The 15856-nt window shown below is 36.1% G+C and overlaps 1 protein-coding gene across 1 annotated transcript in view; it reads left to right on the top strand.

Moving 5' to 3' along the window:
- IQCK (IQ motif containing K) overlaps nt 1-15856 on the top strand; it is a 44276-nt gene that overhangs the window by 3095 nt on the left and 25325 nt on the right. The window contains exons 3-6 of the mRNA XM_074840946.1: nt 49-178; nt 2039-2136; nt 8092-8144; nt 8276-8353. Coding sequence (XP_074697047.1) covers nt 49-178; nt 2039-2136; nt 8092-8144; nt 8276-8353 — 359 coding nt within the window. The remainder of the gene's footprint in view (nt 1-48; nt 179-2038; nt 2137-8091; nt 8145-8275; nt 8354-15856) is intronic.

Genomic DNA, 15856 nt, shown 5'->3' with positions numbered 1-15856 from the left:
ATATCAGACTATTGGGGTATTTATATAGGTTACATTTATCTTGAATAGGTGTCTTTGGAAGCAGGAATATTGCAGCCAGCACGTATGAAACAATCTTGTGCAGCTGATACTGTTGTCCAACAGTCACTTTGCATACCTGAGGCAGCCCCCTTTCCAGAACCACCTGATCCAAAAACATGTAAGTAGGGTATATTATCTTGAACCCTGCTGTGATTATATTTCTTGCATTTGGCAAGGGTTTGTCATTTCTTGAATTTAAAGTGTTAACAGCTACAACACCTTTCCTTAAGTGGAATTTGCACGATTAGTCCCCTCATCTGTAAACAGGGAGCCAGCTTGGCCACTTGGTCAATGGCAGAAAGCTCAAATGGTGAATTACAAATCAGTAGCATTCTCTAGCTGTTAAGGTAGTTCTGTGCTCTTCTGAATAAGTGACTTTTTATTTAGCTACTTAAATCAGAGAAAGTAAAGCATTTCTTGCTCTAATTTAATAATGCAAAACTAGGATCAATAGACTAAATAAACAATTGAGTTTGAAAACTGCTTTCAAAATATTATCTTTGCCCGGCTGATTGGAAAAAGAATGGAAACGGCTCTAAAGTTTTGTCCTTCCATTTTTATAAATTTCTATATGTTACAAAATTTACCAAGTAGCATTGTATTTTTGTTATGCATTTTAGCCCTCCTTTTTGTCTTTTCTTCTCTTCCATTCATTCTTGGTCATTAGGAATTCCTGTTGCTAGTCAGAAGCGGTGTTACCCTTGGCTTTTATATATATATATATATGGTGTCCTTCCAATTATGAACATTTTTTGGCAGTATATGAACCAATTAAAGGTACAAAGTAGAGAATAAATTCAGTGTTTCCGCTGTGTTGCCAAAAGAGAACACTTCTATGACGTAATCTTTACTGACCACACCAAAACCTGAATACTCACTGAGTGGCAAACAGTCTGGCTTTAAATCAAGGACAGGACTTCAGCCAGTAAGCCACCCCTGCTTGACTAGGATCCTAACAGGTTTGGTTTTGTTCACCTTTCTGAGGGATGTGCTCTTACACCTTCATATTGGGTCGTGTTCGCTGTTCCCACTGGCCCGCTGATGTTGAGTTCCTCCATGTGCAGTGTCTTCATCAGAAGGAGTAGAAGGCTCCTCCACTTCACCCAGTTTATAAACTGATGGTGAAAGGTCCCATTAGGAGAAGATGGAGATGTGGGGAAAAGTTGAGAAGGAAACAGAGCTTGAGTCTCTCAGTTGAGCCAGCATGTAGCCATTAGGGCGTATGTAGAGCATGGGCAATAGAACTGCTGGTTTTTGGTGATGCTGACTGCAGCTGCTTTCTTTCTCTTGGAACTCAGTGATGCCAATGTGTGTGAGCACATGGGGGGTATGGTAAGTAGACTTAATGTGAGGGCAGTGCAGTCAAACATCAGAGAGAGATGCCAACCCAGACAGCCCTCCTGAGGTGGAAAAATTGGGTATACAGAGTCATGTTCAAATTTCTGAAGGATCTGGCAAGCAGGAGGTAATTATGAGAAAGAAATCACAGCACCACTGAAATACAACCTTTGTATTTTCTTCTGTCTAGAAATTCAGTTTTATGACCAAGCCTGTTACCGAAGATTGTAAAGGGATGAGTATAGATACCAAAAGTGGTCTAGCTGTAACAGCACTGAGTCCAGTGCAGGCTAATTTACTTTTCTTTCTGCCGGGGTAAATTAGTCCACGTCGCTTTTTGTTTCAATGGCTAAACTGGTGTCTGAATTTACTCATTTAAAACTAAGTCTGACATCTCTGAGGCACGCTGTAATTTGCAGTGTTGATGCACCTTTAGTTTGAAATTTACTCAAGTTTGTTGTCTTGGCTGAAGAGAAGTGAAGACAGATTCGTGGCTCTGTCTGAACTGAATGAATCTGTTCAGTTCAAGCTGTGCTGGTATTGATAAAATGACTGATGCTTAGTTCATGATATCTAATGTTTGTCTTTTTGAGAAATCTAAGTTCTTACCTGTAAGTGAAGGCTGTACTGTTTTGCTCAGGTTCTCCTCAAGAATACTTGGAGTATTACATATTTCCAGTACTCTTACCCGGAATGGCTGAACTTCTGCATCAAGCAAAGAAGGAAAAGTGTTTTGAGGTTAGTTTTCAGTCTTCAGTTCAAATCACTGGCAGGAAGTTATAGCCTTTTATTTCACAGGCTGTATTTCTTTGTTTGATCTTTTGCAAGAAAACCAGCCACGATAATATGAAATAACAGATCATGAGTTGTTTTGGATCTGGTCTTGAACGTTGTTTTCTCCAGTAATTCAGAACAGATTGCATACTACACACACTTCATCATTATGACCATCTCTAACTCACAATAAATCCTCCTTAAATATCCAGTTGTATTTAGCCTGAATAGTGTTGTATTTTAGAGAAACAGGCTTCCTTTCAGATTAATATGCATCACTCATTTGAGGGTGACGTAAAGAATTTGAATTTTACTTCATTACTCAGTTATTTTTGGTGGACTAGCATCCTAATTGAGGTACATTCTGTGTAAATTCCATTTAAGCGGAAAGCAGGGTATTCAGCATTAACGAGCTTATAAAAATTGTACATTTTAAAAATCATTGTTTGCTACATATAGTTTTATAAATTTGTTTTCAGTGTGTGCGTAAACATATCTAAAGATACATTCCTCATTGTATACAGGGAATGCTTAAAAAAGCATTAGAACTGCTGCAAAATAAATCTCATTGTATCACCATAGCTTAACTCACAAACCCCCAGCAATAGATTAAGTACTGGGAGTTGTGGGCTTTTCCATCATTTCTACTATTTTATCCAACCATGGAAGTAATTTTATTTTCTATTTCTTTCCTACTTTCTACGTGTCATCCACACTTCCCAATATAAAACTTCTCTGTATTTTTATGCCTGCAGCTGAGCCTCCTCTTACTTGCAGCTTGATAATATAAAGAGCAATTAATATAAATGACAATGAAAATATCTCCCATTTTGTACACGATACGCATCTGAGGAATACAGTTTGTGCTCTTGGGGTTATAGATTAAAATGTTATAGATTAAAAGTGATAGCAAAGTGAGGAGGACTTTATGTAACTAGTGGGTTATTAATCATTTTAGGTCTTGATCTATCGCCTCTTCAACTCCTGACATTGACTTCCTGTTACAGGCATGTGTATATATGGTAACAGACATTGCGGAACAATTTGTAAAAATTACATGTGTGCTATTTGCCACTGACCTATACATGCCTGGCACAGCCAAAAATACACAAAGCTACCAAGCTTGAGTGGACACCCCAGACTTGCATTTCAAATCCAAATCTGTACATTTAATAACAGTAAGTTATTTCAAATTTTGCTTAGTCTTTACAAGATTTGTGTCTGTCTATAAACTGATTTATATATGTGTGTAGATGTATTTATAATCTGTGATTAATACAGGTGGAATCGGGAAATGGTTCATTTACATGTCGTTATGGTATGACATCTCTGTACATCATTCCTGCCATCACATTTACATTACCTAGCCAAGAATAGATTGAACATATATATTATTCATCACACTTTTAATGAAATCTATATTGATTTTTTTTTTTTTTTAAAAGGAAGCACATATCCTTTAACAGGAAAAAGGCATGTCTTACAGCTGGCTTAAAATACAGTCCTTGATAGATGTTACATATTTCTGAAGGCAATAAAACAGCACTTAATACAAAAATAAGAGAATTCTTAGAAATATTTCAGTTTCAAACTCAGGGCAAATCTAAGATTACTTCATCTAATTTTATCTGAGAAATTTTGCAGAGCTTCAGTGGTATGTAGTTTAGGAAGTATCTGTTCTGAAAATGGATTTTGTATGGGTCTGTGTGTTGCTTTATAGAAAACTAATAAACTCAATTATATTCTAATGTATAGAAACTGCATAAAAATGAGCACATCTTATCAAAATGACACTACGTGATTTTTGTTGTTATATAGAGAGATGTCCTGCTATTGGGAAAGGAAGTTTATGAAAGCAAGCTTATGTCAGATGATCATTTTCCACTGTGACATCATTTCTTCCTCCTTTTGAACAATAACTAGTAAAACAATAGCACTTTATGCTTGCCATATAACTGAATATTTGTGTTCTTTTCCATTACTGTCCAGGTGCTTGTACTTAGACATTCTGTTTCCTTATCTGTCTTAAATACGTAATTTCAAATTATATTCTTGTTTCATAAGAAATGTGGTGTTCCATATGGATTTGGAGAAAAAAACATGCTATAATTTGCATTAAAATGGTTAGTGCCATTAGTGCCAGAACTGATTTTTAGGATCAAAACCAGAGCCTTTAGAAACCCAGAGAAAGTTAGGGACAAGGAGAAAGGATTCTGTGATAAACACACAAGAAGATAACTTTAAAAAATAGGAGAAGAACAAAGAGTAGAAAGATCCCTGGAAATCATGAGAGAAGAGGAGAGGAACATGATTAATTGTGATTAAGCTAACTGAAATCATGAAGGATGAGAACAGAATACTGGGTTTGAATTTTGGCTAGACATGAGTCATTAAAGCCTGTAAAGGACAGCTCCAATAGAATAAACCTGTGGAAGATAAATGGAAGAAGCACTGAAAGAAAGGGAGGAACAATCGAACTGACTGCAGTCAATGCTGAATGAGCCTGGGAGAAGAGAGAGGGAATTGCGAGGAAGAATGAAGAGTGGGGTTTTGATGAGAGGGACTAAAGGTTTTCATGTTTTGAAGGGGAATGAAGATGAATGAGAAGAGAATGAAAAATAATGGAGGAGAGTTGTTTAGCAATTGAAATTGGGGTAAAGGAGACCAATAGAGGAACTCAGGGTAGAGATCAGAAAAGATGCATCCATGTCTGGAAAGGAAGAACTGTAGAATCATATGGGAAAGTCAGGAAAGGGAGATGGCTGTGCTGAAAGTAGTTGTTTGCATAGGAAAGAAATCTGCAAGATCTTATTTGGAAGGTGATCTAGAAACATAACTTAAACATTGCATTTAAAATAAGCTCTCTTGCATTATGTAGTGTGTATGAAAAATCTGAAGAGCCAAAACCTCGAAAAACTGCCAGCTGCTAGATATATTTGCAGACTTCAAACTGACATAAATATAAGAACAGTCTGCAGAAGCTTAGTTTTTAAATTAGAGATGAAAGAAACCTATTAGGTTGCCCAGTGTATTCCCTTGCTGTTTTGTTGTGGTTTTTTTTTCCTACCATAAGTTCTCCTGTGCTTTATCGTATCTGCTGTCAAATGTCTCCAGGGGAAAGACTATTTTCTTAAATCTTTTCTCTCATGAGAACTGAGTAATGCATTAATTTTTCAGCATTAAAACTGAACAATGTTTAAATGTTTTTATTAGCATAACTCTGATTTTTCTTTCTGGTTAGTGATCACAGAAAGAGGATGCTGTATCAGACTCTAATGGAATATATTTAAAAGTATGGGAGATTGGGGAAAGTGAATGGAGGAAGGTTTCCTAATGACTTTGCCATCTCCTGATCACCAGTATTTTTACATCATTTCCAAGTACATCATATTTAAACTGAAAAATGGAAAATAAATTCTGATTATAAATAGTTTATAAACACATCTGCAGGTTAACAATGCACATTGTACAGATACTTCCTGTGTTTATCCTGATTCACGTAGCATAGGAGGAATGTGTCAAAGGCAGGTCAATTTATGTCATTTTTTCCCTTCTATAAATTTTGACTGCTGTGCAACTAATGATTTAATTCACCAGCAAATTGAACTGTTTCCTGGCAAAATAATAACAAAATAAAAGAATATTCAGCTTGACTGAATTCCTCCCTGATAAGTTCACTGGATCTAACAAGGGTAAAGCAAGATGAATTTGATTCCTTTGGTGATGACTGTTTTGACAACACTGTTCTGATCCTTTTTTCCTCTTGCAAAGGAAAAGCAATTTACTTAGATTGAATTACAACTGCTAGATTAAATTGAAGTTTGTTGTCAAAGTATAGAATTTATTCTCTGAAACAATTCACCAAGTAATGGGACTCAGTTTCAAGCTGTGATTGAGAATAGCTGTACAACATCAGACTCTGCTATTTGTTTTCACATTCTGTTCAAGGCAAAATTTGTCCATTTAACTTCTAAAATGACCTGTAGAAAACTCTCCAGTGAAGGTGTTGGTCTCTTAAAGCTTTGGTGTTTGGCTTCTCGGAACAATATCGAGTATTAGCATGACAAGTGTGAAAATTCCTTAAGGACATGTGTTTCTTCACAGCCAAACACTCTAATGGAGTGCTGCATGAACCTCTACTCTGCCTTTTTTTTTTTTTTTTTTTTAAGAAGTTCTCTTTCTTTTCTGTGGGAGTCAGACTGTATGTCTACCAGGGATAAGATTCACTTAGAAAAGTAAAGGCTTTCCTGGGTATCATCTAGGAATGCCATGCAGTCTTGCTCTAAACTTCACATCTGTCATCCCCTGTCTACATGACTACCCTGTGTTCTTCCCTGTGCAGTCAGCATCTCACATTATGTTCCTCTTCCACTTCACCTGTGCCTGAAGTAATACACTGACCCCCCAAATTATGCCATGTGCTAATACCCCAAACTTTGAAAGAACTATGTCATGTAGAGCACACTTTTTCTGCCTCTGTTCGCATCCCCCAGTCTTTTTTGCATTATATTCTTGCAGCACAGGGGGAAATATGTATGGTGTGGATAATACGTAGAATAAAGTCATCTGTCATGCATTAAATTTTCAATTACTTATCTATTGTGTTTTTCTTAGCAAGTGGTAGTAGTACCTTCATTTCTTACATTTTAATGAAGACTCCAACCTCTTTCATGACATTTAGCAGTTTCACAAATGTGTTTGCCCAGTGTGAATTGTTTTCCTAAAAAGTAATAGTTGCAGTTGATCTCTATTTGACAGGGTAAGAATTACCTTCTGGATGGGAGCTAGACTTTCTCCTCGCTAAATGGCTGCTATTTTGATAAAGCAAAGCACTCAGTGTCTCTGTTCTGCAGGGACTTAATGTCTTTTAGTGTTCACTTTCCAGCTGTGTACATCCATAACACATCTCGTGTAAGAGGGGTTCAGAACATACTAGCCAAGCTCTTCTGTTATTCCGGTCAGAAGTCTACATTATATTCTCCACATCATAGTTACTCTGGTTTATGATGAGCAGAATTAAGCACCTGTACTCATTTGTACATTCAATCTGTAAAGATGGAATGCAGAGAGGAAGTCTCTAAGAAAAGGAAGGCTCTAATCAATTCTGTATTGATCAAAATTTATCCTTTGATTTTTGAACTTGAAACATACTTTACCACATGCAGTGCTCTCCACCTAAACAGGTGCTGGCTGCACAAGTTACTGTGGATAACCCACTGCAAAACATTTTGCAAATTTCTCATTGGTTGTCAAGAAATCTTAGGATTGGGAGCAAAGGGCACAGCTGTTTTGCCCTGAAGCTCCAGGTTTTGAACCTTTTACCTGGTTCTCTGTAATGTCCATGGTATCTGTGGTTGTTTCTGCCTTTCTTTCTGGACTACCCAACAGACAATTTTGTCAGAGCACCCATACGATACTCTGCTGTGTGTGTGTTTCTAAGTATGCACAATGCCTTCAAGCTGGTTCCATGCAGGAGGAAACAATATTCCATTAATGTTCCTTTTGTGCCTTTGAAGTAATGCAGTATTTTAAGTGTGATAATAGAACTTTGAACAAAATGGCAAGTAATTTACAACATATTTTCATATATGAGTTCTGTTAATTTCTTTGTGATGAGATTGCCACTTGGAAAGAACACCATTCAGAGATATTTGTTATAGCTACATTGCAGCTAATATCAAGATAGTATATGTAAAATTTTCTCACTCATTTTTTGACATGACTTGAAAGCATTCCACAAAGTTTCAAAAATTTTGGCTGAGCCACTGACTGTTGGCAGTAGCAATATTAAAGTAGACAGAGTAATGTACTGTATATTTTATTTAGTAAAAGCAGTCAATTTAGTTTCTGTTCCTCTCCAATAGTAAAAATATGTGACCAATCCAAAGATAATAATTTGAAACTATCTTCTATCTTTAGAGAAAAAGGACCAAATTTATTGCCTGTGATTTCCTAACTGAGTGGTTATACAAGTAAGTTAACTATGGCTTTTACTATTCATTATGCTCAATGATTCAAAGGCATTAATTTGCAAATAGAATAGCTGAAATTTAAATTAATGTCCGTTGTTTTCTTTTTTTTTTTTTTTTTTTTTTGTTATCAGCAAGAACCCAAAGAGGAAAGATGAGTCATTCACAGAATTCTTTTCCATTCCTTTTGTTAAGGACTGGCTAAAGGACCAGTAAGTTATTACAGTACTCAGAGCAACCTTTTATCCTTTTTATTCTTTTTTCCCTGCTACTCCAAAAAAGTAATAGAGCTTTGATTCCTTAAATTGTGTCCTCTAAATGCCCTTTACTGTGTGCAACAAAGAACTATGTCATGCTTTCTAACTTGGTAATGTATTAGTTGCAAGGTATTTTGTACCAGAATTGATCACAGAGAAATTAATTTAGATTTCTTAAACATTTTACCTGTAGAGTGCAGGGCATTCGAAGAGTCTGGTAGTAGTATGAATATCTTTGTACTAAGGAGCAAAGCAGCATTTTCAATGCTGTTTCCTACTATGGATATCTTTGAGGATATACAGTGTAGAAATTCTTCCCCTAACTGGAAGTAGCTGTTTTAAAAATACCTGTAATAGTCCTTGGTGTCAGGATGCATTTCTGCAGACGTTTATGACTTTGCATCTGAGAAGTGAACACTTGTTTTGGCAGCCTCAGTTGCATATTCCTTGTTATTCCTGTAGAACCAAGCTATACAGTAGTTTTGAAAGAAACGTTACTGCCCTTCAGCCTGCAGTTTGTTTAACAGTGTAGGTGTTGTATGAGAAAAGAAGAAAAGTAAAGTGATAGACCACAGTGAGAGAATAAGAAAATTACAGAGGTCAGTTTTTAAAGAAAATTTTCAACTTGAAAACTTAATTGGAGGCTAAGTTGGTGAAAATTTAAGAGATTAATATCTTTGTAGATATGTTTACTTTATTGCACTATGTAAGTGGAGGTTGGGCTTTCTTGAACTCTTGTCATGTGAAACTTGGAACCCTTGAGTAACTGATCTAGCAAGAGGAAAGCTCCTTGACATTTACAGGCCTTTGTTGACAAGCTGGTGATTGTGGCATGAACAGTTTGACTATCTTAGAGGTAGTCATGTGGTCAGAGTTGTGTAGGAAGTTTCTGAAGGAAGAGATGGACTTCTTCGTAGAGTGACCCCTTTCATCTCAACTCTGATACCTTCAGGTACCTGCTACTGCATCATACTGCCCAGCCACTGCTGTTCAAACTTGCCAACAAGATTCCTATTTAAGACAGTGAATTTTGTAGTTTGGAAACTGATTATGAACTGCAGTGAGGTTGTCATCCTCATTCTCAAGCATACTGAAGAGCCATCGGTTAGTAAGGCAGTTTCGATACCACTGAATTGTGAGGATGGATATTTGTACCTAAGATAAATATCTAAGATCACAGTTTTACAAATCTTTATCTTGGAAGTAAAGCTGACCTAAATGGTTCCCTGTTCTCTCCTGTTCTTCACCCCAGCCTGCTTGTAGGCAACCTAATACCACCCTGTCTGTTTGGTATGATACTTGATTATTCTCATCAGGGACCTCCTCCAAGTTAGAGATGTCTGCCAAAATGTGAGAGGAGGATTTGTATAGCTATTTAAAATACAGATAATTTCTCCAATCTGGTTCACTTGGGAGCTTGACAAACCTTTGTATTGGAACAAATGAAGGTTTAAAATGAAGGGCTCAGGACAAGGTGAAGAGAACAAATGAGCTGGTAAGATATAGAGGTGGTGGCAGGAACTGCTTAAGTCAGCTTTGCCAACAAGAGAACTACACTGTAGAATCACAGCCTGAATGACTCATAGCTTCTGTTAGTACTTGTGCTCCTAAATAACATAGTGACAGCTCCACAAGGACACTGGAGTGTCAGAGTCCTACTTAAATTGATACACACTTGATCTTAAATCCCCTAAACAAATAGGCCTTTAAAAATAATAATTATTAAAAACCAGCTTTTTGTGGACTTATCTCAAAATTGCAGGTTTCTTAACAAATATTGCTTATGAAGTAAGCATTATTAGAGCAAAGTGAAAGATTGCAATATTAAATGAGAATAAAAATGAGAGAATTTATTATGTCCTTCTGGATATGCCATAAATAGTTTATTATTACATGCTTCCAGATACCACATTTAAAATGTAGTTGATTCTATGATTTTTATTGTAATTTCCATTTTTATTTGTAAAGGAGTTTTCGTTTTTTAACAGGATGTATGAATATAAAAGAGACAATATGCTAAAAAGCGCTGGTCAGATTTTGATGGGAAACATCCTTATCCCAACCGTTTAGATAGTATAATAAAGAAAAAGAAGTAAAAAGTGTTGCTGCAAATTTAAGGGGTAAACCCGTGTGTTGCTTTTTCAGCTACTTGGAAAGCATTCTGGAAGGTATGTTAAATAGGAATACGTTTCTATACTGTGTTAAAATGGGCTTTATCAGTGGAAAGCGGCCTTCATGCTTAAAAAAAACCCCAACAACCAAAAAAAACCAGAGGGATAAATTTTTATTCTATCAGAGATCCAGCTTTTTTTAATATATTCCATACTTGAGTATGACTTTTTTGGCTCTCCTCCAGTGCCTCCAGTTTTTTCTTTGAAGCTCAATTTTTTTTAAGAATAGACAAAGCCACAATCTTATGAGCCTCACTCTCAGTATGATGTGTTTCTAAATGAGATCTTGCAGCCTACTTTTCCTTTTAAGAAGACCCAAATGCTGCATTGGTTTCCAGAATTTTAAAGACAGACACTGTACTTTCAGAAGCTGGTTACTGTAGGTGAAGGAGCTTGTAAAATTCCAATTTGTTTCCACCTTTAGTATTTATAGTAATTGCTATGACATCAGTAAATAAAAGCCTCAGTATGGTTACCTTGTCTTCCACTGGGTTCTGTCTATTACCAGTAGCACTGACAAATTATATCCCTTGGGAATCCTTGATTCCCGAAGGAGATTTCAAAAGCAATAGAAGGAGCAGCCTCAATACTGACTGGTAATCTACATTTCATGTCCAGGAGAACACAAAACATTTCTGTTTTCTTAAAGGACAGCTGTACCTTTCAGAGGACAGGAAACTGGGGTTTTAACAAGAAAGTAACAAAAGTTTTTGGACACTTGCTGAGTTACTTACTGATGTCCCTATTCCTACATTCAAGACTGCTGATATAGCCAAGTAAAGCAAATAGAATTAGAGCCTTGAATGTTTTGTACTCCTATAAATATGCTAACGAGCAACACAGTTGCCTTTTGTCAGCATTTTCCAGTGGTGTTTCTGGTTGAATGGCAGTGAAGCTAATCGCAAGTAACCAAGCTGCATGTACTGAATCAGGGACAGGGAAAGAGAGTCATCTGTGGTTTTGCCCTGATCTCCCTTGAATTTTACTTTTCTGGCATAGATAGGCTGAATCAGTATTCTGACTATCATGGGAGTATCATTAGCCAACTGTCTTTAGCATATTAGTGAAAGAAATATGAAGAAAACAATAAAAAGAAGTTCCACTGCTCTGGAAAATACTGATATCATAATCTACTGTCACATGAATGTAATAATATGACAGTATTGTTCAAGTTCACCTTCAACCCTTGTATTCAGTGAAAGAGAATTATGGATCTAGGTTAGGAATAAGCGCAAGTATTTTCCTGGCTGTTGAAGATCAGTCTTTGCATATTTTACAGGGGTTACAGGAACTGAAGGTGTATTTTATAAATAAACATTAATTCACAAGAATTTATTTATCTGCATTTTCTCATTTTCTGTATAGAGGTATTTACTTGATACTCAGTTCAGAAGGACACGTTTCTTGGTTTAATCTATCTCTGTGTATCAAAACAAATGTGCAGATACAGGGAAAACAAATTTATCATGGCTTTAATGAAGTGGACAGCTAAGATGTGTGTATATATATATGTCTATAAATGGTTAGTAAATCTGAAGTAGTGGCTTTTTGCCAAATATCTGTATATGCATATATATATATTGATTTTTTTTTTCTCCCCCCCCCCCCCCCCCCCATTCTAATTAGGTGAAGTCTGCTGGTCTCAGCTGCCTTTACAGTTGACTTCATTGTCAGTTCTCAGATGGCCAATAGGGGTAATTCTGCACGGGTGACTGATTTCTTTCTTTCCATAATGTGCCCAGTTTCTACAGGCTTTGCTTTCTGCACACTGCTGTGTTTCACTGGTCTGTATCTAAACCAGCCATGTTTAAAGTATATTTGATTCGCATTAATTTTTTTCTTTCATTTTCTTTAATAACTTGAGCTTTAAATTTTTGGGGGGGGGGATGTGGTGAGCAACACATCTAATTGTAATAACAGAAAAGTCCAACAAATATATCTGTATGGATGTTACTTTATGTGGGTCCAAGTAAAGAATTGCCATTCCAGTAACATGGCTGAATACAAGTTAATGAAGGAGAAATTTTTGACTTAAACTACTACTGTGTTAGAAAATTGCACAAAGTTTATGTATAAAATATTTATATTGTGTAATGGTGTTTTATGAAGTTGAGGTTTTATGGCTACAAATCCTAATGCAGTGTTGGAACTTGCTTCAATTTATGTAAAGATTGTTAAAATGGCAATGAGAAAATTGAAAATGTATTAGTGGTTTGTGACATCTTCCTAATAGAAGTTAGAGCACTAATTGGAGACTATTTTTGCTGCTGTTAGTTATTCATGTTTACAGGATATGAGGTCTGGTCTGAAGTACACAAACATAGATGGAAATTTCCCTGTTGACATGAGTGGACTTTGGAATAGGTCTGTGTTTGGTTTCCTTCAGTCCAGGACCACAAACACTCTTACAGAAGAGAAAACCGAGGCGAAACAATGTGACTTGCAAAATATGTAGCAAGTATGCAAGCACAGAAGGAGGACTGAGTTTTATCATTACAATGGACAGGTCCTCCCCAAGTGCAGAGCATATTAAGGGTGAAGAAAGCCACTATAGCTTTCAGACAGAACTTAAGACAAAAAATACTTGGTCTTTTATTGTTTTGGCATGTTCTCACTGTTCAGACTTCTTGCTGTGCTTCCTCTAATTCCTCTCGCATTCTTGTTACTGTTCACCTGTTCCGCCTCATTCTTCTGTCTGTTCTGTGACTCTACCTCCCCACTTACCAACTTTCTCATGTTAGTTCCATACTATCTTTTCTTTTTACCATGTCTTTGCTTCATTATAAATAGGTAAATAAGTATATAAACAGTTTGTATGTGTTAAATTGTATGCATATTGTCACTATGATCCCTTTGATAATACTTCTGAGTGTATTTTTGTAGTTTTATTACTGTAATATTTTGCATCTTTTGGGGGGTGTGGGTTTTTTTTCTTAGAATTGTGGCTGAGGTGGAAATGAAACAGGAAATTTAAAAGTGAAATGTTTTGTTTGTTCACAACCTATAGCCTTTGTATTTGAGGATATTCAAAATACAAAAATGTATTCAAAAGACCATCAAAGCAGTGGAAGATGCAGGAAATGGAGAGGGACAAAAAGGGTCAATATATATATATATATTTATTCTTTATTTAGCTATTGACAGTATCAAGGAGCTTTTATTTGGAGAAGGTGATAGAGGAGAAGAGTTCAGACAGTTAGCAGGAGTCACACTTCAAAATGTGTGCTAGCTTGCACTTCCTTTCTTCAGAAGATTAAATTTGATTATTCCCACATTCACAGACCTTCAAAAATGTACTCTCCATATAATGCACAAAAATGTTTTCTTATATATTGTAAAGATTTTTTTCTCCAAATACTTTTCTCTTATCCTAGTACATTTAGATTACTACAAAAGAAAACCTGTAGTTAGTAATTTCTCTCTGTTGAATAGTTGTATTAATACTAACAGTGTTACAAGGAAAGGTTCACACTCAGTTGGACCTGTGAAAATGTTCCAGGATGTTTTTGTCAAGTGTCTGTGGGAATATTTCCCTGTAAACCTGTGAGGCTCATACAGTGATGGTGTAATATGTGATTATCTAATTGGTTTTAAATAGCAGGTCAGATAAAGCAGTATTTCAGTGTCTGATTGTTTATGAACTATCTTTTTTCTGCTTTTTGGGTAAATGATCTTAATAATATCTATAAGCAGAGATTTTTGAGACATTTATTTTGAATCAAAACAATACTTTTTCATCATTGCACCCTTGCAACTCTGGATAGGCATGTAAGATGAAGTCTTAATGAAGGCAGGTGCTGCTGTAATATTTCTAGATTTTCTGAGTAGGAATAAGAAATGCTGAAAATATAAAAGAAAACGACTTTGAAAAATTTCCAGAATGATATTTTTTTGGTTTTTCAGACTAGCATCTAAATTTTTTGATTACTTTCCAAACCAAAGACTTCCTCAAAATCCTTTTTTTAAGAGTTACGCAGATCACCATTATAGTTTAGTTGCATGTCTTATACTTATCTCTGTTCTTTAATTTGTTCTTTTGTCTTTTAGATTATGAATTTTGCAGTGACTCTGTCATTGCCTGTGTCCATACATGATATAAATATTCAAGAACAATAACCATCACAGTCAAAGGTGAAATGGTTGTGGCTGTTTAATATGGCAGTAGCTGTCATACTGAAACTTACAGGCCTCCAGAAGGCCCGATTCTTGTTGTTAGGGTTGCTTCAGCATTTCTAGATACAAGCTTTCTAAAACCAGAGAGAAACCCTGGTTGTTCATTGACTGCACCTGGATAGTGCCCCAGCACTGATGCTCTCTGTAGCTAGCGCAGTGGTCCTGCAGGCAGCTAGCTGTAAGGCTGGCGGTTACATTTGGTGGTTGTCTGTTACTGTTAGGGAACAGATTGGAATAAAATGAGCAATTACAAAATCCTGAATTATATATAGTGAAAATTTTGCTTGATTAAATTTTTTCTTATAATTCCTTTTCAAGGAAGGAATCAGACCTTCTATTTCTAGGACAGATTGGGAACTTAATGGCAATTGGGGTTTGACATTACTGTGTAAAAATACTGACTGTATACAGTGTCCATCAGTGTGTCTATGAACCCACATAGGTTAGCTTGTCTATTTTGGTGACAAGATAATGGAGGGCCGTTTTTCCCCCTTTTTTGAGAGTTCATTGAGAAACCCAGCTTCTGTCATGAGGAAATCAGATACATGTTTTCAGTAAGAACCTTTTCAAATACTTCATACATTTATTTAATGCAATTATGCTTTATATTTTCTGGGTGCCAAATTCCACCTGCATAATGTAATATAATTAGTAAGTATCTCATAATCAGTATCTGTACAAGTTTCCTCAGAAAGCAAGAAATGTGTTTCTGGAATTTAACTCTCCCCTGGTCAGTGTCTGCTTTATTCAGATTTGGTAAAATACAATACTTAACGAAAAATCATTTTACTGATGCTCTCTTACAGGTGCAACTTATGTTAAGCAATATATCTGATATATATATATATGAAAATAGATATCAATATATTTAATGTGGGGGCTTTTAAGATTGTGCATAATCAAAGACTAAATAAGCAGTACATTTTACTGTCAGTTTTAATCTTCTTGGAGGCATACAGCTGTCTTCTGCCACAAATGACATATTCCCTCTTTTCCTAGTTCACTGCTGAGGGGTGATTGCCTCTGCTCAGACTCTATTTTTATTTGACCTGAAGCCAATGCGTATATCCTCTCAGACAAAACTGGACCTGGCATGACTTCTCTTCTTTAAAGC

Source organism: Strix aluco, chromosome 15, assembly GCF_031877795.1.
Source record: "Strix aluco isolate bStrAlu1 chromosome 15, bStrAlu1.hap1, whole genome shotgun sequence".
Lineage (NCBI taxonomy): Eukaryota > Metazoa > Chordata > Aves > Strigiformes > Strigidae > Strix > Strix aluco.
This window is presented reverse-complemented; position numbering and strand designations above follow the sequence as displayed.